General features: G+C 47.2%; 3 protein-coding genes across 3 annotated transcripts; 2 read left to right on the top strand and 1 right to left on the bottom strand.

Moving 5' to 3' along the window:
* Window positions 1-19: 19 nt before the first annotated feature.
* Window positions 20-21,627, bottom strand: LOC122157361. The gene is made up of 3 exons (XM_042812966.1): window positions 21,372-21,627; window positions 8,749-8,861; window positions 20-1,045 (listed from the first exon to the last, which is right to left on the bottom strand). The coding sequence occupies exon 3, from the start codon at window positions 962-964 to the stop codon at window positions 20-22; it is 945 nt and encodes a 314-aa protein (XP_042668900.1). The 5' UTR covers window positions 965-1,045; window positions 8,749-8,861; window positions 21,372-21,627.
* Window positions 4,481-13,529, top strand: LOC122157359 (olfactory receptor 6F1-like). Its single transcript, XM_042812963.1, has one exon. It carries the CDS (start codon window positions 11,287-11,289, stop codon window positions 12,226-12,228), a length of 942 nt encoding a protein of 313 aa, XP_042668897.1. The 5' UTR covers window positions 4,481-11,286; the 3' UTR covers window positions 12,229-13,529.
* Window positions 21,628-21,782: 155 nt separating the features above from the next.
* Window positions 21,783-23,198, top strand: RITA1 (RBPJ interacting and tubulin associated 1). Its single transcript, XM_042812964.1, has 2 exons — window positions 21,783-21,868; window positions 21,957-23,198. The coding sequence occupies exons 1-2, from the start codon at window positions 21,783-21,785 to the stop codon at window positions 22,477-22,479; spliced, it is 609 nt and encodes a 202-aa protein (XP_042668898.1). The 3' UTR covers window positions 22,480-23,198.
* Window positions 23,199-23,796: the final 598 nt, after the last annotated feature.

Genomic DNA, 23,796 nt, shown 5'->3' with positions numbered 1-23,796 from the left:
ATGACCTCCGCCAGCTCCCTCAGCACACATGGATGCACCCCTCAGGTCCCATGGACTTGTGGACCTTAGTACTGCCTAGGCGCTCATGGACCACCTCTTCCCTGACTAAAGGGAAGTCTCCCATTCCCCAGACCCTCTCACTATCCTCCAGGGTGTGGGAAACCTGAGGGAGAGCCTTTTCACTGAAAACAGAAGTGAAGAAGGCACTCAGTATCTCTGCCTTCTCAGCATCCCCCGTTACCAGAACCGCTCCCTCACTTAGTAAGGGGCCCACATTCTCTTTGGTTTTCCTTTTGCTGTTAGCATACTTGAAGAAGCCTTTTTTATTATCCTTTATCACTTTAGCCAGATTCAATTCCAGGCAGGCTTTAGCCTTTCTCGTCGCATCTCTGCAGGCCGTGACTACATTCCTATATTCTTCCCAAGTGGTCAGACCCTTTTTCCACATTTCATGGACCTTCTTCTTTCCTTTGAGCTTGCGCATGAGCTCCTTGCTCATCCACACAGGTCTCTTGCCTCTTTTTCCCAATTTCTTGCTCACAGGGATGCACTGATCCTGAGCTTGGAAGAAGAGTGGTTTAAATGCTGACCAGCTCTCAGAGGCCCTCTTACCTTCTAACACCCTAGCCCACGGGATAGCTCCAAGTAGGTCCCAGAAGAGATCGAAGTTGGCTCTCCTAAAGTCTAGGGTAGCAATCCTACTTTTTGCTTTGCTTCTTCCACTCAGGATCTTGAACTCCACCATCTCATGATCACTACAACCCAAGCTGCCCCCAACCTTTACTTCCTTAACAAGTCCTTCCTTGTTGGTGAGAATAAGGTCCAGTAACACCCCTCCCCGCGTCGGTTCCTCCACCACCTGCATCAGAAAGTTGTCTTCAACACACTGCAGGAACCGTCTGGACTGCGCGTGCCTGGCCATGTTGGTCGTCCAGCAAACATCTGGATAATTGAAGTCTCCCATAAGCACCAGCACCTGGGAACGTGACGCTACATCCAGTTGCTTATGGAAAGCCTCATCAACCTCCTCCTCCTGATCAGGGGCCTGTAGTACACATCCACAACAGTGTCACCCTTACCAGACTCCCCTTGATTCTCACCCACAAGCTCTCCACTGCTACATCACTCTCCCCCAAGTGGAGTTCAATACATTCTAGCTGCTCTCTCACGTAAAGAGCAACTCCACCACCTCGCCTCGCCAGCCGATCTTTCCTAAGAAGCACACAGCCCTCCATGACAACATTTCAGTCATGCCAGCTGTCCCACCACGTCTCCGTGATTGCAATGAGATCATAACCTCGCGACCGCACGCAGAACTCCAGCTCTTCCTGTTTATTTCCCATGCTATCCCATTAGTATACAGGCACTTAAGAGAAGCAGCATCCCCTCCACCCCTCTCCAAGCCTTTGAAAAGATTAAACAAGCCTTTGAAGATTAAACAAGAGATAGCCCGTGCTGTGGCCCTGGGGCCAGTACAGATGGAACAGAATGTGAAGAACATCCTCTACACTGCTGCTGGAGAGAACAGTCCCACTTGGAGTTTGTGGCAAAGAGCCTCAGGAGAGACCCGAGGCTGACCCCTGGGATTCTGGAGTTGGGCGCACAGGGGGTCAGAAGAGGGCTACACTGCAACTGAAAAGAAGATCTTAGCCATGTATGAGGGGGTTTGGGCTGCTCCTGAAGTAATCGGTACTGAAACACAGCTTCTTCTGGCACCTTGACTGCCAGTGCTGAACTGGAACTCTGCTGTGTGGAGCCCCACACAACAAATTGCAGAGGCCACCGAATGAAAAGGAGAATCAAGTCAGTTCACAGAGGTAAAGGCTGTCCAACTGGCCTTAGATGTTGCTGAACAGGAGAGGTGGCTAATGCCTTACACTTTATCTTTACACTGACTCATGGATGGTAGCAAATGCCTTATGGGGGTGGTTACAACAGTGGGAACGAAATAACTGGCAAAGAAGGGGTAAACCTATTTGGGCTGCTGAACTGTGGAAAGACATTGCTGCCTGAACAATAAATGTGGTTATAAAGGTGCGTCACGTAGGTGCTCATGTGCCCAAGAGTCGGGCTACTGAAGAACAGCAAAATAACCATCAGGTAGACCGAGCTGCCAAAACTGAGGTGGCTCGAATAGCCCTGGACTGGCAGAACAAGGGTGAATTACTTCTAGCTCGGTGGGCCCATGAGACCTCAGGCCATCAAGGAAGAGATGCAACATACAAATGGGCTAGAGACCAAGGGGTGGACTTAACTATGGATGCCATTGCACAAATCATGACTGTGACACATGCGCCACAATCAAACAAGCCAAGAGGATGAGAATTTAGTGAATTACTTTGTTCCAGCTCAGATCGCTGCTGCTGTTTTCAATTATTTTGCGGTCCCCTTTTTCCCTTTTCCGGAGGCAAGGATCCGCAGATCCCTCCACCCCGCTGCTCACAGAACCGGGCTGAACCAGCTGTAAACCGTTGACACTCTCTGAGAGAAAAACTTCTTCCTTATGTCTAATCTAAACCTCCTCTGCTACAGCTTGCAGACATTTCTTCAGGTCCTGCTCATTGCCTGGGAGAAGAGGCCAAACCCCTCATCACCACAGCCTCCCTTCAGGAAGTTGTAGATTGCAATGAGGTCTCCCCTGAGCCTCCTCTTCTCCACAATGAACAATCCCAGCTCCCTCAGCCGCTCCTCATAAGGTTTGTGCTCCAGACCCCTCACCAGTTTCGTTGCCCTTCTCTGGACACATTCCAGTGCCTCAATGTCTTTCCTGTAGTGAGGGGCCCAAAACCGAACACAGCATTTGAGGTGCAGCCTCACCAATGCTGAGTAGAGGGGGATGATTGCCTCCCTGCTCCTGCTGGCCACACCATTTCTAATGCAGGCCAGGATGCCGTTGGCCCTCTTGGCCACCTGGGCACAGTGCCAGCTCATGTTCAGCTGAGCATCAACCAACACCCCCAGCTCCCTTTCGTCTTCACTCTCATCCAGCCACTCGTCCCCAAGCCTATAATGCTGCATGGGGTTATTGTGCCCAAAGTGCAGGACCTGACACTTGGCCTTGTTGAACCTCATCCCATTCACCTCAGCCCAGCAGTCCAGCCTGTCTAAATCCCTCTGAAGGGCCTCCCTACCCTCAGGCAGATCCACACCACCTCCCAGCTTGGTGTCATCTGCAAATTTACTGAGGGTGCACTCAGTGCCCTCATCTAGGTCTTCAATAAAGATATTGAACACGATGGGCCCCAGTACTGAGCCCTGGGGGACACCACTTGAAACAGGTTGCTAGCTGGACTTCACTCCATTCACCACGACACTCTGGGCATGGCCCTCAGCCAGTTTCTTACCCAAAGTAGGGTATACCTGTCCAGGCCACAGGCAGCCAGTTTCCCCATACAGGACTCAGCTTGTCCAACTCATCTAATACACTGAGTTGAAGGGAATGGCATTCAGGGTAATGGGTGTGGTTGGAGCACACTGGTGACTTGGGCAATGAGGGACCAGTGTTGAGGATGGGGATTGTGGGGGCACACTGTGGGCATTGGGACTGGCCTGACACACCAGAAGGCTGTGCTACCATTCAACAAGACATGGACAGGCTGGAGAGTTGGGCAAGAGGAACCTGATGAGATTTTAAAAGAGCAAGTGTAGAGTCTTGCATCTGGGGAGGAATAACCATATGCAACAGAACAGATTAGGGAATGACCTCCTGGGGAGGAGCTCTGCAGCGAAGGCCCTGAGGGTCCTGCTGAACAACAACTTGGTCATGAGCCAGCAGTGTGCCCTTGTGACCTAAAAGACAAATGGGATCCTGGGATGCACTAGAAAGAGCATGGCCAGCAGGTCGACGGAGATGATCCTTCCTCTCTACTCTGCCATAGTGAGGCCACATTTAGAATACTGTGTCCAGTTCTGGGCTCCCCATTTCAAACCAGACAGGGATCTCCTATAAGGAGTCCAGCAGAGGGCCACAGAGATGATAAAGGGCTTGGGGAATCTCCTTTGTGAAGAATGGCTGAGTAACCTGAGTTTATTCAGCCTGGGGAAAGGAAGACTAAGGAGGCATCTGATTAATGTTTTTAAATATCTAAAGGGAGGTGGGAGGCAAATGGATGAGGCTAGGCTCTTCTCAATGATGTATAGTGATAGGAGAAGGAACAACGGCCAAAAATTTGAATATATGACGTTCTAGACAAAGATGCAGAAGGACTTCTTTACAGTAAGAGTGATGGAGCACTGGAAGAGGTTGCTCAGAGAGGTTGTGGAGTCTCTTTTTATGGAGCTATTCAATAACTGTCTGGACGCCTACCTGTGTGACCTATTTATTGGGGGGTTGGACACTTGAGGTCCCTTCAAGCCCCTGCAATTCTGTGATTCGCTTAGGTTGCCCCTGCTCTTCCCTGATGTTTCCCTTTTCCTTCACTGTGTTGCCATTTGTGTTCTCCTAGGTTTCTTCTTGCCTTCCACTAGGTTTCCCCCTGAAGTCCTTTAGGTTTCCCATTGACTGTCTATTACCTTCCCACTGTGTTCCCTTTGCCTTTCCTTAGGTTTCCCTTTATTTTCCACTATGTTTCCCATTTCCCTTCTCGTAAGTTGCACCTTGCCTTGCAGTAGCTTGCCTTTGTCTTCCCCTTGCTTTCCAGTCGGTGATCACTTTCCTTTTCCTAGGTTTCCCCTTGCTTTCCCCTTGCCTTCCCCTGCACTGCCTCTTGTCTTCTCCTAGGTTTACCCATGCACTACCCAGTGTGTCTCTTTTCTTCCCCTAGGTTGTCTTTTGCCTTCCCCTAGATGTTCCCTTTAATTCCTATAGATTTCCCCTTCACTGGTCCATTGATTTCCCATTGTATTCCCCTTGGATGATTGTGCTGAGGTTGCTTCTGTTCAGCTGAAACAGGCCACGAGAAAGCTGATGGGATGGGATGCCTGTTGAATAGTGGTTTTCAAGATAACAGAGTTCTCGTTAATGGCAAAAGCATGAATGGGGAAAAAATGCCCAAAAAAGTACAGCCTAGGTACACAAGAAGGAAGAAATGTCACAAAAGGGGACAGTACTGTGGTACCAGAGGTCACCTAGATATAGTTTGTGATCAGCTCACAGCTTTGTACTTCAAGGAACAGCTGAAGAAGGTGGAGACACATGCATGACTGTAGGGAAATGCCAGGGTGAGAGCAAGATGGGCAATGGAGTTGGGTGTCTAGGGCCTTCAGGTAGGTGTCAAGAAGCACAGGAAAACCTGCAGCACAGCAGGTAGAAGGCGCTGGCAAGGATGGAAGGCCTCAACTGCACTTAAATCTTTGATCCCTTAGCCATAGCTAATGAGGAGATGCATTATACTCCTGGCACGGAGGACCTGTTGCTTCCTTGCATAGGCTGAGAGGTGTCATACCATCGTCCTTCACTTGAAAACACTCCGTACATCCCACATGCTGCCCTGGAAGGGCCCTCAGTAATGCATGAATGGCAGATCTCTTCTCCCAGTGTCTGAGATCAGACCTTGGCCCTTCTGATAGTTTTCCCAGCACAGTTCTTTGCCTGTCTTCAATTATCTGCTCTATAAAGTCCATGGGGAGTTTTGTAAGTAATGGCCCTCAATGGGGCCCATTAACACTGCAAGTCTCTTCAACTTTTCCTTCTGAGTTTACCTTCTCAACGAGTTACATCATTCTTATACCTCAACTTAGTAGACTTAGTACCAAACACACCATGGGGCTCATTGCAGTGCAGAAGCAATAATGAGTCACATCTCTTCCATAACTTGATAGAAGACTGGAAACTTTGTCAGTATTTTGTGCTTTTCAAGCACCATCCTCCACTTGATATTGACCCAAGTAGCATTCTGTGAAGAACTAGATAGGCAGGAAAAGCAGTCCACTCCTCAGCTGTATTTCTCCAGAGAGGCTCATCTTCCCCTACAGATAGCTCTACAAGAAGTGTTTTGTACAGAGAGATGGAAAATAATAAAAATAAACACGTTGTGAAGCTGGCTAAGGACACAGACAGACTACTGAAAGACTAGCAAACTTGAATGCTTTGAAACTCAAAGCAGCAACTGGGCAGGTGAGAAGGATCTGAGTGATCAAAGAGTAAGATAATAAAATATCTGGAGAACAATGGGAAGTGCATATGTCCAGGCAGGATTCTGGAAATGTGGCTTTCCAGCATAATCAGGGTAGACGAAAGCACCTGGAAGATTAAGAAGACTAAATGCACACCATGACTGAGCAGTGGCAATGCAAGTAAAGGGAAGGATCAATAATTCTTCTACAGTGATTACGCACTCTGAAAACTCATATTTCTTCAAGACAGAAGTCAAGCAGTGTTACATTATATTGAGAGGATGGCATTATTTATTATTATTTATTATTTATTATTTATTATTTATTATTATTAATTATTATTAATTATTATTAATTATTACAACTGCCCAATCCAGCACACAAAACCTTCCCAGAGACAAGTTGGTGGGCTCTTAGGATTGACCCACAGTTGAAATGGCCAGTGGGAACCTCAGAAACTTGGCTTTATTCTTACCAAATGACACCAAAATGTCTCTGAACCATCTTAGGTCATCTGTGGCAAACAAAGGCTGAAAGATTCAGAGCAGATCACTTCAAGTGGCTGAGGCAGAACCTTTCAGCTTCCTCCCATGCTCCCAGTGTGGAACATGTTCCCTTCTAGCTGGGAAAATTAAAGGAAGCCATGTGAAAAAACCCTTCAGGTCTATCTTCAGAGTAAGGAAAACTATAAAAATTTATTGTGCCGTAGAGACAGAAGGCAACAAGCATTGGATTGTGCCTCATATTAGTGAAAGAGAACTAATCCATTTTATCTTGAAGCAAACAACTGAAGCAAAGTGAAAGGCACTGTCTTAGAGCCTAATGTGACGAAGAAGGCAGATCTCCAGTGTGATCTTGTGCCATGACCAATGCCAGTTATGCTAGAGAAAGAGCAAGGAAGAGCACCAAGCCAGCATCAGTGTACAGAAGAGCCCATGGGAGTGAGTGCAGACTGACTTGACCTCTGTCAGCAACAGCTTGAAAAAAATAAGTGCATCTTGATATCAGTGGGTCTTTTTTGTAACAGGGGAATAGACCCTCTTCATGGGCACCAATATGGAGACCACTGCTTTTAAACTGTTGTTTAACATCAACTTTTCTTCATAAGGTCTCCTCTGTACCATAGAATCCAACCTCAGCAGCCACTTTGTCACAGTCATTAAGCATGAACGCTGCCAGGCCTAAATGTAACATGTTCCCCCCGACTGTGTCATCACACAGGGCAAGTGGAGGGGAGATGATAGCAAAGAAATACATTTGACCGTAGATGTTGTGGTCCAACAGAAACATGGAGCCAAGGAAGTGGACAGGGAGGGGCAGGAAAGGCAACAGAAGTGGTGATGGGTAAGAATTAATGGGCAGACCAACAGGTGATACGTTGTGAGTTTTTACTACAGGCCACCTGACTGAGATGAGAAGTTGATGAGGCATTCTGCAGTCAGCTGGAAGCATCCTCACAATCACAACCCCTGCAGAACTTCATGCATGGGGACTTCAGCTAACCTGATATCTGATAGAGAGATTTCATAGCCAGGCAGAAACAGTCCAAGAGGTTTGTGGGTCTGTGCAGAGAACCGATGGTAATTTTTGACACAGGTGATGGAAAAGCCAAGAAGGAGACGTGTATCTGGGCCTTGCACTAACAAATATGAAGGACTGGTTGGAAATGTAAAATTTGCGGGTAGCCTTGGCAGCAGCAACTATGAGATGGTAGAGTTCAGGTTCTTTCAGGGAGGATGCAAAGCAACAAACAGAATTGCAGCTTTGGCTTCTTCAGGATCCTGCTTGGAGAAATCTCATGGGATGGGGCACTAGAAGGAAGAGGAGTTAAAGAGAGGAGGTCAGTATTCAAGCATCTCATCTTTCAGGCTCAGAGTCAGTGCATTCACACTAGTAAGAATTCTAGCAAAGGAGGCAGGAGAACTGCTTGGATGAGCAAGGAGATGATGAGAAAACTCAAACAAAAGAAAGAAGTGTACAGAATGTGGAAAAAGGGACAGGCCACTTGGAAAGAATACAGGAGCGTTCTCAGAATATGCAGAAAAGCTAAGGCCTGTTTGGTATTTAATCTGTCAAGGGGTGTAATGGACAAAAAAATTGATATATCAGGAGGAAGAAGAAAGCAAGTGGAGGGCAAAATAGTGATCAGGAACAGTCAACACTTTTTCAACAAGGGGAAATCATGCTTAACCAATCCGATAGCTTTCTTTGACAGGATGACTAGCTGGGTAGATGGGATGGATGTTGTCTACCTGGACTTTGACCAGGTTTTTGACACTCTTCCCCATAACATCTATGTAGACAATCTTGGAAGATGTGGATTAGATGAGTAGACAGTGAGGTCGATTGAGAGTTGGCTGAATGACGGGGCTCACAGCTGTAAGCAGCTGCAGAGTCTGGCTAGAGGCCTGTGGCTTGTGGCATCCTCCACAGGTCTGTACTGAGTCCGATCTTGTTCAACTTAATCCTCAGTGACCTGGATGAAGGAACAGAGTGTACCCTCAGCAAGTTTGCTGATGATACCAGAGTGGGTGGAGTGGAAGATATACCACAGGACTGTGTGCCATTCAGAGAGACCTCAACAGGCTGGATGGATGGGCAGAAAAGAGCATCATGAAGTTCAACAAGGGGAAACACAAGGTCCTGTATGTGGAGAGGAATAACTGCATGCATTAGTACAGGTTAGGGGCTGACCTGCTGGAGGGGAGCTTTGCAGGGAATGACGGAGGCATCCTGGCGGGCGGTGAGCTGACTATGAAACAGCAGTGTTCCCTTGTGTCCCAGAAGGCCTCATCGCCTGCTCCTGCCTGCAGAGGAGAAAGGAAGAGGTTGGAACAAAGGAAAATAATATTATCCTTACTTGATTTATGTGTTTAGGGAATCTGACTCCATCAGTGCACAAGGACTTAGGGTGAGAAAAATAAAGGTAGACGTTAAAGAGGAAGTGAAAGATATTACAGCATGTATTTTGCACATGTATTATCACAATTACAACAATGAAACTACAAAAACTATGAAGAAAAGATGGGCTTTGCTAATGTGAGGTACATTGGTTATCATATAAGGATAATGGCCACCTTATTGTGGCCAGTAACTTCGCAGAAGAACTGCTCCACAGACTTACTTATTTTGGCAGTGAGGTACTGAAAATGTACTGGCAGTGTGCAGCACAGCACAGATAACCCCACTGCCCCAGGCAGCTGCTGCTGCGTTGGCACAAGCACTGCTGCCCAGAGGAGTCCCATAGAGCAGGGTTTGCAGATGGCAACGTAGCAGTCATAGGCTATGACAGTGAGATAAGAAAATTGAGCTCCAGTGGTGGTGAGAAAGATCCGGGCAGCATAACTTGCATAGGAAATTGACCTGATATCCCAGAGGAAGTTGGCCATGGGCTTGGTGAAAGCTGTCTTCTTTCTTACAGCCCTGTTAGATACTGAAGGCCGCTCTGAGGTCTCCTCAGAGCCTTCTCTTGTCCAGGCTGCACACCCCAGCTCTCTCAGCCTGTCCTTGCAGAGAGGTGTTCCATCCCTTGGAGCATTTTAGTGGCCTCTCTGGCCATGCTCCAACAGCTCCATGTCTCTCCTACGCTGACCAGCAAAATTATCCCATCTTCCTAAAAAGCCCTACATTAATATTTGCAATCTTCTCATTTCTATTTTGCAACATTATTTCTTACAAGCAATGATTGGCAACCTTGTCAACTTTAGGAGGTGTGTGAAGACTTCCCCTCTAAAAATCCCAGTATAAATGTGAGCTTCTGTAAAGTGAATGCAACCAATTTAATTCTCTTGCTTTCTTTTTTCTAAGACTTATGGATCAATCAGTCTTCCTAAAGACTCTGGAAAAACACAGATGCTTTTCAGAAAATTTTTCTGCTGCCAGGGGAGTAGGTGAAAATTTTCCTATATCCTCAAGAGCAGAACATACTCTTCCACTCCGATTTTAGGAAAGCATAATTGGAATATAACTCTCTGCAGACAGAGGGGCCCAAGGGTTTTGAGGAAAGAGTGAAATAACAGTGCCTTGTCTGCTCAGCACTTTGCCTAGATGAAGCTTTAATGAAGGGCGTAATACAATTTCAGTTTTTGCTAAGACAGTGTAGTCCAGTATAGTCAATTAATTAAAAATACATCAAAAATTACAGTCAGAAAGCCAGGCAGAGGAATGAAAGAAGTAGTGTGTACTGAGTTAGAGAACTGGTGTAGAAATGGATTGATTCTGTGGGAAATTTAGCAGTCATGGAAATCACCATGTTTCTTTGGCAAAGCTTTAACAACTTGCATTGAAAAGTGCATCACTATGATGAGATTCCCCTCAGAGGTCAGGAAGGATTAGATGGATTCATTTTCTTCTCAGACAGAAAGAGATACTTTGATTTTTCACCAAAAAAAAAAAAAGTGTACTAATGTTTACTAATGTTTCTTATTGTTTTTCTTGCTGTCTTCTTGGAGTTTATCTTCATGATCTTAAATGAAATCAATTTTGAAAGTGAAAGCTTTATGCACAATAATTGTTTAAAAATACACATTTGTTCATCTGTTCATTTCTGCACCCTGTTCTGCTGTTCTGTTAGAGAGCAGATCTTGAATTTGCTCATATTCTGTCTGGCTGTTACAGGCATCAGGAGCTGACCTAATCTACATTTCAACTACCTCCTTTGGAAACAGCTGCTAGTGTTTCCTCATTGTCAGTGGGAAGATATACAGATTAGGATGTGATTTATTAAAATAGCATAAAAACATTTTGCTTTGATATAAACTGCACCTCTAAGTGCCCGTCTGTCTCCTTTGGCTATAACTAGTTCAGATGAAGACGACTCCATTCTCTCAAATCATACCAAAATGCTGAGAAGAAGATAGGATACACTGCAACCTTTGTGGTCCAGGTTTAAGCTAATTCTCTCAGTTCCCCCTTATGGCCAAAGAAGAGAAATACTGTCTTCTCCACAAGGCTCTTCATCCCATCCCGATTACCCTACTGAGAAGAGGTAAGTTGAATTACACTTCAGAGAGGCTAACTGCCTGGCAAGTGCACAGAATTGTCCCTGTTCCTAGGTCTGTCTCTTTAGCAACATGGCTAAGGTTTAGTAGAATGAATCCAGATCCAAGTGACTGATTTCTCACTGCACTCAAATCCATGGTGAAGTTGGGTATAACATTTCTCTGGCGGTTTGGAAGGGGTGCACCGGTGCATCCATCTTCAGTGAGTCCGTTATTTGCTTGTTAGGACTGGATGTGGAACAGAAGTTGCACTCATGTGAAGGAGTTCATCCTGGTTGGATTTCCTGGCTCTCCATATTTGCAGCTAACGATGTTTCTCTTCCTCCTCTTTGCATATGTCCTGACAGTAATGAGCAATATCTCCATTATCATTCTGGTGACGACACACCGTCATCTCCACAGCCCTATGTATTATTTTCTTTGTAATTTTGCCTTCCTGGAGATCTGCTTCACCACTGCCTGTGTCCCAAAGACATTGGTTAATTTGGGGTCACAGAGTCAATCCATTTCCTTCACAGGTTGCCTCCTTCAGATGTACTTCGTCTTTTCTTTCGGTTGCACAGAATATTTCCTCCTCACTGTCATGGCATACGACCGCTACTTGGCCATATGCTACCCCCTAAGCTACACCACCATCATGAACAGCACTCTGTCCACATGGCTGGCAGCGGTTTCTTGGATAGGTGGTTTCCTGACCATTTCAGTGCCCACATTTTTGATTTCCAGGTTGTCTTTCTGTGGCTCTAATGTCATCAACCACTTTTTCTGTGACATCTCTCCCTGGATTATCCTTTCCTGTACAGATACCTCCCTTGTGGAGATGGTGTGCTTCATCATGTTTGCCATTGTCATCCTTGGCTCCTGTGTCATTACCTTGGTCTCATATACTTATATCATATATACTGTACTGAAGATCTCATCTGCACAATGCCGCAGAAGAGCGTTCTCCACTTGTTCTTCCCACCTCATGGTAATAACTGTTTGGTATGGATCCACTATCTTTCTCCACGTCAAGCCTTCCATCAAAGCTTCCTTGGAACTGACCAAAATAATCACCATTTTAAACACTGTTATAACTCCTCTGCTAAATCCCTTCATCTACACGTTCAGAAACAAGGAGGTGAAAGAAATTTTGAAAAAGGCTTTCAGTTGGAAAACAGAAAGCCATGCATAAAGATTTTGTCCTGGACTGTTTTTTGAAGCATATCAGAAAAGAGCAGCAGCTTCAGGGATGTTTCAAGTTTCAAGAAAAGATTTCTTTTAGAATGTTCTCAGTCCTCAGCTAAGTTATACATCTGTATTCATGACATGACCTTCTTAAACTTTCAGAACAGAAAAAAGGTTTGCCAACAACACAGATTTAATATATCTTTGGAAGAAAATCAAGATGTCTTTTCAGTAACCGTGCTGTCAGACCGGAAATGAGCCACCATCGGAGGTACAAATAGTGACAGAGGACTGTTTCTCCTTTTCCAAGTGGGTCAGCACTTCTGTTCCCTTTGCTTCGATCTCAGGTTTGCAAATTCAAGTGTCTTTTTAGGTTACGTAACTGCAACTTAGTCTTGCCTGCCCTTCTCTTGGAGAACACAGGGCACTGAAAAAAAAAAAAAAAAAAAAAAAAAAAAACACAGCAATTGTAAATTTCCCCCTTTTGATCATTCTCAAGTGTACAAACTAATTATTTTATTTTTACAGAAATCCCATTTCCCTCTTCTTCCCGCCTGCATTTCCAGAGAAGCAATTGTCCCCTCACAAGTGTAGCACTTGTGAGGCTGTGCAGTGAATATCTTGTTTAGTTTGGGGCCCTTTGCTACAAAAAGGTTACTGACTTGCTTGAACATGTGCAGAGAAGAGCAACAAGGCTGATGAAGGGACTAGAAAATAAGGCACAGGCATACAAGGGAATTGTGACTTTAATCTAGAGGAAAGGAGGCTGAGGGAAGACTTCATCACTCTCTATAACATCCATTTGCAGGGACAACCTGTAAACTACAGAACGATACCTGCTGTAAAGAGGAGTGATGGTAATTGGGATGTATGGGAAACTGTGGGACCTGAACATGCTTCGAAGACAGAATAAGGTGTGGTTATTGGCCATGTTTCAGATGGGATGGAGTTGATTTGATTTGCTTCAGAGTGTCTGGAATAATGCCATGGTTTGGCTTTAGGAGAAAAACAATTTTGATAACACAGCATTGTTGTGCAGCTATTGCAGAGCAGTGCATTTCATTTTCTTGTACTGCCCTGCCAGTGAGGGGGCTGAGAGGGCACACAAGGAGCTGCAAGGGGACAGTACCAGGATAGCTGACTTAAACTGCCCAAAGGGATATTCTGTACCATATGAGAAACCTATATCATGTGATAAAACTATAACATGGAGGGAAATTGGCTGAGGGGCAGCCACTGCTTGGTGAAAGGATAGGCATTTGTCAGTGCATGGTGAGCAATTGTGTTGTGTATCACTTAATTTGTGTACGTATGATATGACAATTATAAATTTATATAATTGTTATTTCTCTCTTTGTTTCCTGTCTTATTAAATAGCTTTTATCTCAACCCAGAAGTTCTTTTTTCAATTCTCTCCCCATCTGACTGGGAGGAGGTTGGGGATCAATGGCTGCATGGTGTTCAGCTACTGCTGGGTTAAACCACAGCAATCTACTACATTACTCTGCATGTTATTATAAACTGATCCATCATGAAACTCTTAAGACTTAGTTAGAAAGCAGGCATTCTTTAGGCACCCGATGCAAAAGGGGATATCGTGCATATATATGCATATGGAGAGTATTTCAATGCTGTTGAGCTTGGGAATGATAAGGCTGAATCTCCATGGGTAGGGATCAGGGGGAGGGCCAGCAAGACGGGCATCTTGGTGGGCGTCTCTAATAGACAGCCTGACCAGGGTGGAGGGACAGATGAGGTGTTCTACAAGCAGCTGGCAGAAGTTCGTGATCACCAGCCCATATTCTCACAGGGAACTTCAACTTCCCTAATATGTGCTAAAAATACAATGCTGCGCAGAAGCAGAAATCTAGCAGCTTTCCAGAGTGTTCGGAAGGCAACTTCCTGATGCAGCTGGTAAGAGAACATACCAGGGGAGGTGCCCCTCTAGAACTCCTGTTCACAAAGAGGGTCTGGTGGAAGATGTGGGGATCAGGAGCTGTCTTGGACAGAGTGACCACAAAATGGTAGAGTTGTTGGTGAAATCAGGGAAGAGGCAGCAAAGCTGCTGCCTTGGACTTCCAGAGGGCAGACTTTGAACTGTCCAGGAACATGGTAAGGTGAATTCCTTGGGATTCAGTCCTGAAGGATAAAGGGGCCCAGAATGCTGGTCACTGTTCAAGGAGTAAGTCTTCAAAGCACAGGAGCAGGCTGCCGGCCTGTCAAACCACACCATCCTTTTGGCATCCACTGTGGGGCCCGAAAGGTTAAGACAACAGAGATCTGACCAGAGTGTGTCAAAACAAAATTATTATAAGCATTAAGTTAAGTTTCATAATTGCTCGTCATGGTCTTGATTTTTCTGCTCTCAGAGTTGATGTGCCTGTTTTCAGAGGTGTGCTATGTAGCACCTGACTTACTCTATATATATTCAATTGTGCTGCTGCTTATCACCTCTGGGGACTGGATCGATAATAATTTTATGTACTGTGTAACACTGGTTTATGAATGAATGGCAAAAGGACTCCATTATGAGTGACTGGCTCATAGTCTCCATGCATCTCAGGAGAGGGTACTTCAAGGACCCAAAAGAGTATCGGTAGGCTTTTGGTATGGCTGCCTTGGAGATGGAGGAAATTAAGCAGTTGTCTACCCTACCTGGTCTCTCAGAGGACTCTTCTGTTGTGGGGTTGCTAAGAGTAGAACAGTAGGTGCAGATCACTGCTGTAACAGTGCACTAGTGACAATACTGCACCCATTGGGACTCTCTGATTCCCATTCATCAGTTGATTTGTCAACTGAAGAACCAAGATGAAAGTCCCTTTCACTCACCAACAGCCCCATATGTCCAGTACAAAAGTCCAGTGTAGAGTGGAGGCTAACAGCGGACTATCATGGCCTGAATGAAGTCACACTACTGCTAAGGGCTGCTGTGCCAGACATGCTAGAACTTCAATGCAAATTGGAGTCAAAGGCAGCCGAGTTGTATGCCACAACTGACATCACCAATACTTTTTTCTCAATCCCTCTGGATTGAGAAACAGAGTGGAGGCCACATTTTGCTTCCATTTGGAGGGACATCTAGTATGCCTGGAATTGACAGCCCCAGAGGTGGAAACACAGCCCTACCATTTGTCATGGGCTGATCCAGACTGCTCTGAAAAAGGAAGAAGCTTCTGAACACCCACAGTCATTGGTGGCATCACCATGTCAAGCAACACAGCAGAGGAAATTTTTGAGAAAGGGAAGAAAATAATCCAAATCCTAATGAGATCTTGTTTTGTCAAAAACAACGGTCAAGGGACCTACACAGGAAATCCAGTTTTTAGGAATTTTTAGGCTCCACTGTTCCACTCCACTGTACTAGCAGAGAGTAAGAAGCAGCATACTTTGTTCACTGATGCAACCTGTCACATTGTGGGAAAGCATCAGAGGTGGAAGGCTGCTATATGGAGAGTCAACGTGACAAATCACAGAAACTGCTGAAGGAGAAGATGAGTGGGGCCAGTTTGCAGCAGTGAAGGCCATCCAGCAGGCTTCGGATACTGGTGAATGTGCCATGCTCTACCTCTACACGGACTCCTGGATAGTGGCCATCTCCTATGGGTGTGGTTTACTGCAATGGAAGCAGAACTGGCAGCACAGTGGCAAACCCATCTGGCCCCTGCACTGTGGAAAGGCACTGTTGTCTGAGTGGAGAACTTGGTTGTAAAGGTCTCATGTAGGTGCTCGCATACCTAAGAGTCGTGCAACTGAAGAGAATCAAAACAAGCAGCAGGTGGATCAGGCCAGTAGGACTGAAATGACTCAAGTAGATCTGCACTAGCAACATAAGGGTGAATTATTTTTAACTCATTGAGCCTATGACACCCTAGGCCACCAAGGAAAAGATGCAACAGTTAGATGGGCTAGGAACTGAGGGGAGAACCTTACTGTACAGTATCCACGAACATGAAACATGTACTGTAATCAAGCAAGCCAAACAGATAAAGCCTCTTTGGCATGGCAGACAGTGGCTGAAATATCAATATGGGAAGGCCTGGCAGGTGGGTTATATCAGACTCCCACAGACCTGCTATGGCAAGTGTCATAAGTGTTCTGTGCTTGCAGTGGTGGAAGCAACCACTGGATGGCTAGAAACATATCCTGGGCCTTGAAAAGCAAGTCTTGTGGTAACATGGTACCCATAAATAATTGAGTCAGACAACAGGACTTTCCAAAACAACCCCACAAACACCTGGGCCAAGTAGTATGCACAGGTATATCACACAGCCTATCCCACATCATATAATACAATGGACTGTTCAAGACTGTTCTGAGAGCAACGGGTGCTGGCACATTTAAACACTCGGACACACATTTAGTAAAAGCCACCTGGTTAGAAAACACTGGGGAATCTGCCATTCAAGCTGGCCCTGCCCAATCAAAACTCCTGTGTCCTGTAAAAGGAAATAAAGTACCTGTAATGCACATGAATAACATGCTGGACAAGATAGTTCTGGTTCTTCCTGCCTTGAACAAAGGCTAGCCTATCCATGGGATTGATTTTGCTCAAGGACCTGAGCGCACCTGATGGGTCATGTAGAAGGATATGGAAGTCTGCTGTGTATCTCTCATTTCAAAGGCGATTTGAGGATGAATGAGCATAACCAATGATTTCAGTTGTATTGTGTTAATTGCTACCTAATACTGCATGTCATCACTACTAGGTTTGCTATATGCCTTATCAATGCTATTGCTTCAAGAATCATCTACATTAATGAAGAATGAATTCTGGTGGAACAAGAATGGGCTTCAGCATAGAATCATAGAATCATACAATCATACAATCACAGAATCATAGAATCACAAGGTTGGAAACAACCTGCAAGATCATCCAGTCCAACTGTCCTCCCATTACCATCCTGACCACAGGCACTAACCCAGATCTCGCAGCTCCTCATCCAGACTCTTCTTGAACACTGCCAGTGATGGAGACTCCACCACCTCCCTGGGCAGCCATTCCAGTGCTTGACCACTCTCTGAGAGAAATAGGTCTTCCTTACGTCCAATCTAAATCTCCTGTGGTACAACTTGTGGTCATTTCCCTGGTCCTGTTTGTTGCCTGGGAGAAGAGACCAAACCCCTCCTCACCACAGCCTCTCTTCAGGAGGTTGTAGAGTGCAGGGAGGTCTCTCCTGAGCCTCCTCTTCTCCACACTGAACAATCCCAGCTCCCTCAGCCGCTCCTCGTAAGGTTTGTGCTCCAGACCCCTCACCAGTTTCGTTGTCCTTCTCTAGACATGTCCCAGTGCCTCTCATGTGTCTTTCATGTAGTGACGGGCCCAAAACTGAACACAGCATTCGAGGTGCGGCCTCACCAGAGCTGAGTAGAGGGGGATGATTGCCTCCCTGCTCCTGCTATTTCTAATTTCTAATGCAGGCCAGGATGCCGTTGGCCCTCTTGGCTACCTGGGCACTGGATGGCATGCAGCAATCCAACAGCATGCATCATTCCTTCAGCCCTGAGGGTCTGTTATGACAGATGGAGCTCAAAGTCATGGACTAAAGGAACTCTATGGACAATTTAGAGCAGGTGTGTCCAACCTGTGGGCCACATTCAGCCCTGGGCAGTCAGTAACACATCCCCACAAGACTGCAAACTTTTAGCATTACTAGGAGACTTTTAGCAATATTTTTATGAGTTGACTGCACATAGCTCAAGCACTGCCTGCACAGGAGACTATGGAATGCTGTCGAGGGGAGGGAGCAGGGCAGGGCTGACTGCCTGTCATGCCTACCATACTCACTCAGTCGGATCTTAACATGCATATGTTACACTGACACACGTGTTTGCCATTTGTGAGTAGAACCTGGTGATTGACAATGATAATATTTCAGTTTATCTACACACGTGTCTGCCTGTAAAGACATTTTTTGTTATTAAGCAGATACGTAAGTTTTCTTATTTAATTATTAATTTTGGGCTTGTGCTATTTCATAAAATAATTTGATAAGTTAGCATATTCACTGCAGAAGAAATATACAGTAATTATGTCATACTATATATATTGTGAATATATGCATAAACTCCATTATACATTTTACATGCAGCTCAAGACAATTCCTTTTCACTCAGTGTGGCCAGGCACAACAGGTTTGGCACTTGTGATTTAGAGGGATAGCCCACACACTTGCAGGAGTGATATGTGTGTATATATATCAAAAGGCAGAAAAGGTGATGGTAACCAATCAGGATGTAAGTGTGGGACTTGCTGTAAATGATATGGAATAAGGAGCAGATATTGCACTGTTTTCAGATGGGAGAGTTTCTTCATAGTGTCTGGCTTTGGTAGAAAAACAATGTTGACAACACACCCATGTTTTCTTTGTTGCTGAGCAGTGCTGAACAGACAATCATAGAATCCCTAGAGTTGAAAGGGACATTTTAGGGTCATGTAATCCAATTTCCCTGAAGTGAACAGGAATGCCTATAGCTCAATCAGGTGTGCAGAACCCCGTCCAGCCTGACTTCCAGTGTTACCAGAACAGGGCAACCACCACCTCTCTTGGCAGCCAGTGCCAGTGCTTCACTACCCTTATTGTAAGGGTACTGTAAGGGTACTTTTTCCTTATCTGACATCTAAATCTCCCCTCTTTTAGTCTGAAACCTCTTCTTCTCGTCCAACCACAACAGACACTGCAAAGGAGTTTGTTCCCTTCTTTTTTACAGCTCCTTTCGATACTGAAGGCCACTCTCTTGTCACCTCAGAGCCTGCCTTCTCCATGCCAAACTGCCTCAGCTCTCAGCCTGTGCTTGCAGGAAGCTGTTCCACCCCATGCAGCATTTTTGTGCTCCCCCTGTGGATGCTCCAACAGCTCCATGTCTCTCCTGCATTGAGCACTGCACACCTGGATGCAGCACTGGAGGCGAACCACGGACATTTCAGCTTCTCATACTGTCCTGCCAGTAAGGATCTGAGAGTGGACTGTGCTAGGACAGCTGACCCAGGGATATTCCTTACCATATGATGTCACCTGAGAAAGCTTTAAAATGGATAGTCGGCTGGGGGGCAGCCACTGCTCAGGAAAAGGGTGGATGGTGAGCAATCGCATTGCGCACCACTTGTTTTGTAGATATTGCATACATGCACAACATCATCACTGCTATTATTTCTCCCTTCTTTCTTAGTAAATAATTTTATCTCAACCTACAAGAAGTCCTACTTTTTTTCCCCAGTTCTCTCCCCTTTCTCACTAGGAGAGGGGAGTGAATGGCTATGTGGTGCTGATCTTCCAGATCAAGCAACATGTGTGAAAAGCAGGGAGTGTGCTAAAGGCAGTGTGAAAAAGCATGGTGGAGTCTTGTTGCACTTGAGTACTTTGAGAAAGCAGAGGAAGGAGGATGTGGAATTCAGTTCTGGGATAGAGTTAAAAAAGAAGCAGGGATGGATCCAGGATATCTGGGTTTGGAGTCTGAAATTGGCTGTCCTGTTCAGTGAAATACGTCAAGGGCTCAGGTGGCATCATCAGTCACCTGCACCAACCTGTGCTACCTGTAAGCAGTGTTTACTACTTTCCACTTTCTTTCAGCCCCAGGGAAAGATACCTGGACCAACGCTTCCCTTCATGGCTTCATCATCAGTGACAGCCGCCAGAGAAACACTAAGACCCCCAGAACCTGGAAGCTTGTGACTGACTTTAATACTTGGAGACTTGTTCCGTTCAGGTCTTTAGGAGCTGCAGTTCGGAAACTTGGCACCAGAGGGCTCATGGAAACACACTGCGCCTTTACAAGCCTCTGCATCTTCTACATTATTAACTCTTCTGTTCTTGTCACAGAAATCACAGAAACACCAAGGTTGCAAAAGACCTATAAGATCAAACAGTCCAACCATCCACCCATCACCAATAGTTCTCACTAAATCATATCCCTCAACACAAAATCCAACTGTTCCTTGAACAGCTGCAGTGTCGGTGACTCCACCACCCCCCCGTGCGGCCCATTCCAGTGCCTGACCACTCTTTCAGAAAAGCAGTATTTCCTAACATCCAGCCTAAATCCAGCCTGCTGCAGCTTGAAGCCATTCCCTCTAGTCCACACAAGAGAATAGGCCAACCCCCACCTCACTACAATCTCCCTTCAAGTAGTTATAGACAGCAATGAGTTCTCCCCGTGTGGTCTACTAGAGAGATTCCAGGAGTTTGGTGTAAATGAATGATTTCAACATGAAATAACAAGACATTTTCTTCTTTCTCCAGCATTCTTTGTTTTTCTGCTTCAGGAATAAGCAGTATCAACAATCTCCCATTGATATGGATTCAGACTGTTGCATTTCAAGTCTGAATAGGTGGGAGAGGATTTTTGTCAGATACTGTATGGGCAACCTTCATCCCAGCCCTCCTAACCTGCCATTTCTCTTATCAGTCACATGGGACTTCCACTACTCAAGTTAAAATCTCAGCTTTTCCCACGACAAAGCCATTGCTGAATGTTTCCACATCAGTTCCCACCAATTCTGCTTGCAGAACTGGCTGCACACAGACGTGGGTTTCTTTGCACAAAGAAAACAAAATGCATCTCCTCAAGGATATTTTTGAGGTAACCAAGCGTGTTCCTGACATCCACACATCTCTTTGTGGAACCCAAGCACATTTGTTAACCACACAACCATCTCTCGAGGGCACACAAGTACATTCCTGGAGCTTTTCCCCAGGGCAATCAAATCAATCATCTCCTTGGAGCAAACAGTTCTCCTTCTGCGAGTCCCAGGAGGAGCCCAGCTACATCCCAGGGGATCCCACCCAGCTCCACATCGAAGCAAAGCACCTCCCTGGGCCATACAGGGCCTGTCACGTTGATGTGACATCCTTGTAAACCCAGCTTTAGCGAGCTTGGCTGAGCAAAGAGCCACGTGTTCCTTCAGTGATCACTGCTTCCCTGCTGGGGATCATTGCAACCCCATGTGGTTGGAATAGCAGAGCACTGATTGAATACATACAGCATAACTAATTAACAACAAATTACTTTTTGCTTTTTGTTCTTTAAGATGTTGAAAATTACAGGTTGTCAGCACCATGCAAGTATTTTGGACATTTCCTCTGCAACAGGCCTGCCAACTCATTATTTTACAAAGTCACACATAACTTTTAACAATCAAATGAAAAAACTTACTTCTGCTTAATAACAACCATTAGGTGTCTTCACCAGCACGCACACGCACAGGTAAGTCGAAATATTATTGTTGGAAGCAGGGATTATGGACATCAGCACTGGTGGTCACAGGGACTGGAAACGCCACTTCTGCGGCCGAGGCCACGAGGAGACCGAGAGGATCCAAGCTGCGGGCTCACTGGACGCAGCCACGGCCCGCAACCCGCCCCGGACATCATGACCTCCCCCTTAACGACCCGTCCCGACTATCACGACCTGCCCCTGCCATCCCGACCCACCCCTATCAGGCCTCTCCCTCCCATACCACAACCCCCCTCCCATCACGACCCCACCCGTTCGTGTCGCACTGCTGGCGGCGGAAGCGTGCAGCGGCCCCGCACAGCGGCGCGGAAGGGGCGGAGCTGCCGCCCTATGGCGGCGGTTTCGGGGCCCGCCGGGAGCCCGGCCGGAAGGCCGGCCGGCCGCAGCAGCGTTCCCAGGGCGGGCAGCCGGTGGAGGTGAGCGGGGCCGGGCAGTCGGCGCCGCCGCCGTCGGATCCCGGCCGGCCCCGCTCCCAGCGTCCGTCCCCTCTGTCTCCCCGTGCAGGTCGCGGAGCCGTGCTCCGTCCTACTGCGACGAGTCTCTGTTCGGCAGCCGGCAGCCGGCGCGGGTGCTGCGGATGGGGAGAGCGGACGTGGCCAAGCTGCACTCCCTGTTCTGGAGCCCGCCGCCGGCCCCTCGCCGCCAGCCCGGCCTCCCCTGCGGCCCCGCGAGCGGCCCCCTGCCGGCCGCCCGACCGCCAGACCTCGCCGAGCGGCCCGTCGCGGGCTCCGGGACGGCTCGGCGGGGCCGGCCCGGCGTCTGCGAGCATCTCGAGGGCTGCGCGGATGCCGGCGTCCGAGCCGCTTCTCCCGGAGGATGCTTGCGGTCCCTCGGGCGCCCGAACGCCTCCTCGGATCGGCCTCGCCTCGCTTTAGGCCGTGCTGAGGCAGAAAGGCGTGAACTGCGGGGCTCTCCTGCTGCAGCTGCCACCCCTCCGCCCCGGGCTCGGCCGAAAAGCGCGTGCGGGCATTCTGCCGGGAGCTGCACGGCGGGGCGGGGCTGCAAGGCCAAGCCTCCGTGGCGGTAAAATGAAAGTTCGCTCCGCGTGTGTGCAGCCCTCATCTACGTGAGCCGGGCACCGACTGCCTGGCGAAGACGTCTGCTGGAACTTGGGGCTGATGGAGGCCACGAGCGGGGCCGTGGGGAGGATGAAGAAAGCGATCACAGCGCTGGAAGGACGCCACAGCAAGCTGGGCAGGAGGCAGCCCTGCGGCGGCAGGGCAGGATGGCTGGCTGTGGTGATGTGATGTCCGGCTGTGGTGGCAACAGCAATTTTCACCTACCAGCAGTCTTCAGCAAAGACGAGGTAACCAGTCAGATTCCTTTTGCTGTGGTGTCTGGCCAGGAAGGCAGAGCCACAGGGGACAGGACCTCTTCCAGCAGATGTCCAGCTGCAGGAGAAGGCATGGCTGCCAGTCAATCATGGCTCAGGCTGGGGTGCAGATCCCAGGTAGAGCTCCAGGTGCCAGCAAGGATCCTGGAGACACTGGGTGAAGAAGCCAGAGGGCAGGAAGCATGAGGGGCATCTGAGGTTTCTTTTGGGTTGTCAGGCAGAGTCAGGAGTTGGACCTGATAATCCTTGTCATTCCAACTCAGGATATTCTGCGATCCTTGGCAACCGCTGATTTCGACAGCTTCTGGTGATTGGGGAGTGCTGACTTGGATTTATAACATGATTTATATTGAAGGTTATGAGTACTGCTGCGGCAGTGCAGTATTGTAACCAAATAAATGATCAAAAGGAAACTTGCTGGGGCCTGTGTTTTGTATGCAGGGTGCTGCTGGGTGTTCTGGCCCTGACAAGTCCAGGCCTGGGCACAACTCACAGCTCCAAATGTTTCAGCAAAACCATCCCTACCCGCTTTCTGCCCCATAGGTGGTAAAGAGTAACTTGGTTTTCTGAGAAACTTAAGGGAGCGCTTCTAAAAAAGCATCAAGAAATGCAAGTAGCGAGGGAGAGTCTGGTGGTTCCCCTCCCATACCAGAGAAATGCTCTCTCACATCCAGTTGAGGACAAACCATTCTAGGACAAGCACAGTATGATTCTCCTTCAAAGCCAGATGGGCCTTGGTGCAGAATGTTCAACACTCAGCCTGCTAAGGCAGCAGCTGCAAAGTGGGGAGCCTCCAGCAAGTGCCCTGCACACCTGCCAGCTATCACAAACCCTGGTTGAACTGCATGTGGCTGCAGAATCAAGCCTTTCCAGAGCAATCAAAGCCAGGAAACAAGCCTCAATTTGATATTTCAAGAGGTGCTTGTCCAAATACCTTTATGCTTCTTTAAACTCCTGCAGTCCCTTATCGTTTGGAGGCACCGTGGATACTGACTCAAATTTGAGCCCGAT

This window comes from Centrocercus urophasianus, unplaced genomic scaffold (assembly GCF_019232065.1).
Source record: "Centrocercus urophasianus isolate 14NV4802_14NV808 unplaced genomic scaffold, USGS_Curo_1.0 seq_1319, whole genome shotgun sequence".
In the NCBI taxonomy this organism is placed as follows: Eukaryota; Metazoa; Chordata; class Aves; order Galliformes; family Phasianidae; genus Centrocercus; species Centrocercus urophasianus.
This window is presented reverse-complemented; position numbering and strand designations above follow the sequence as displayed.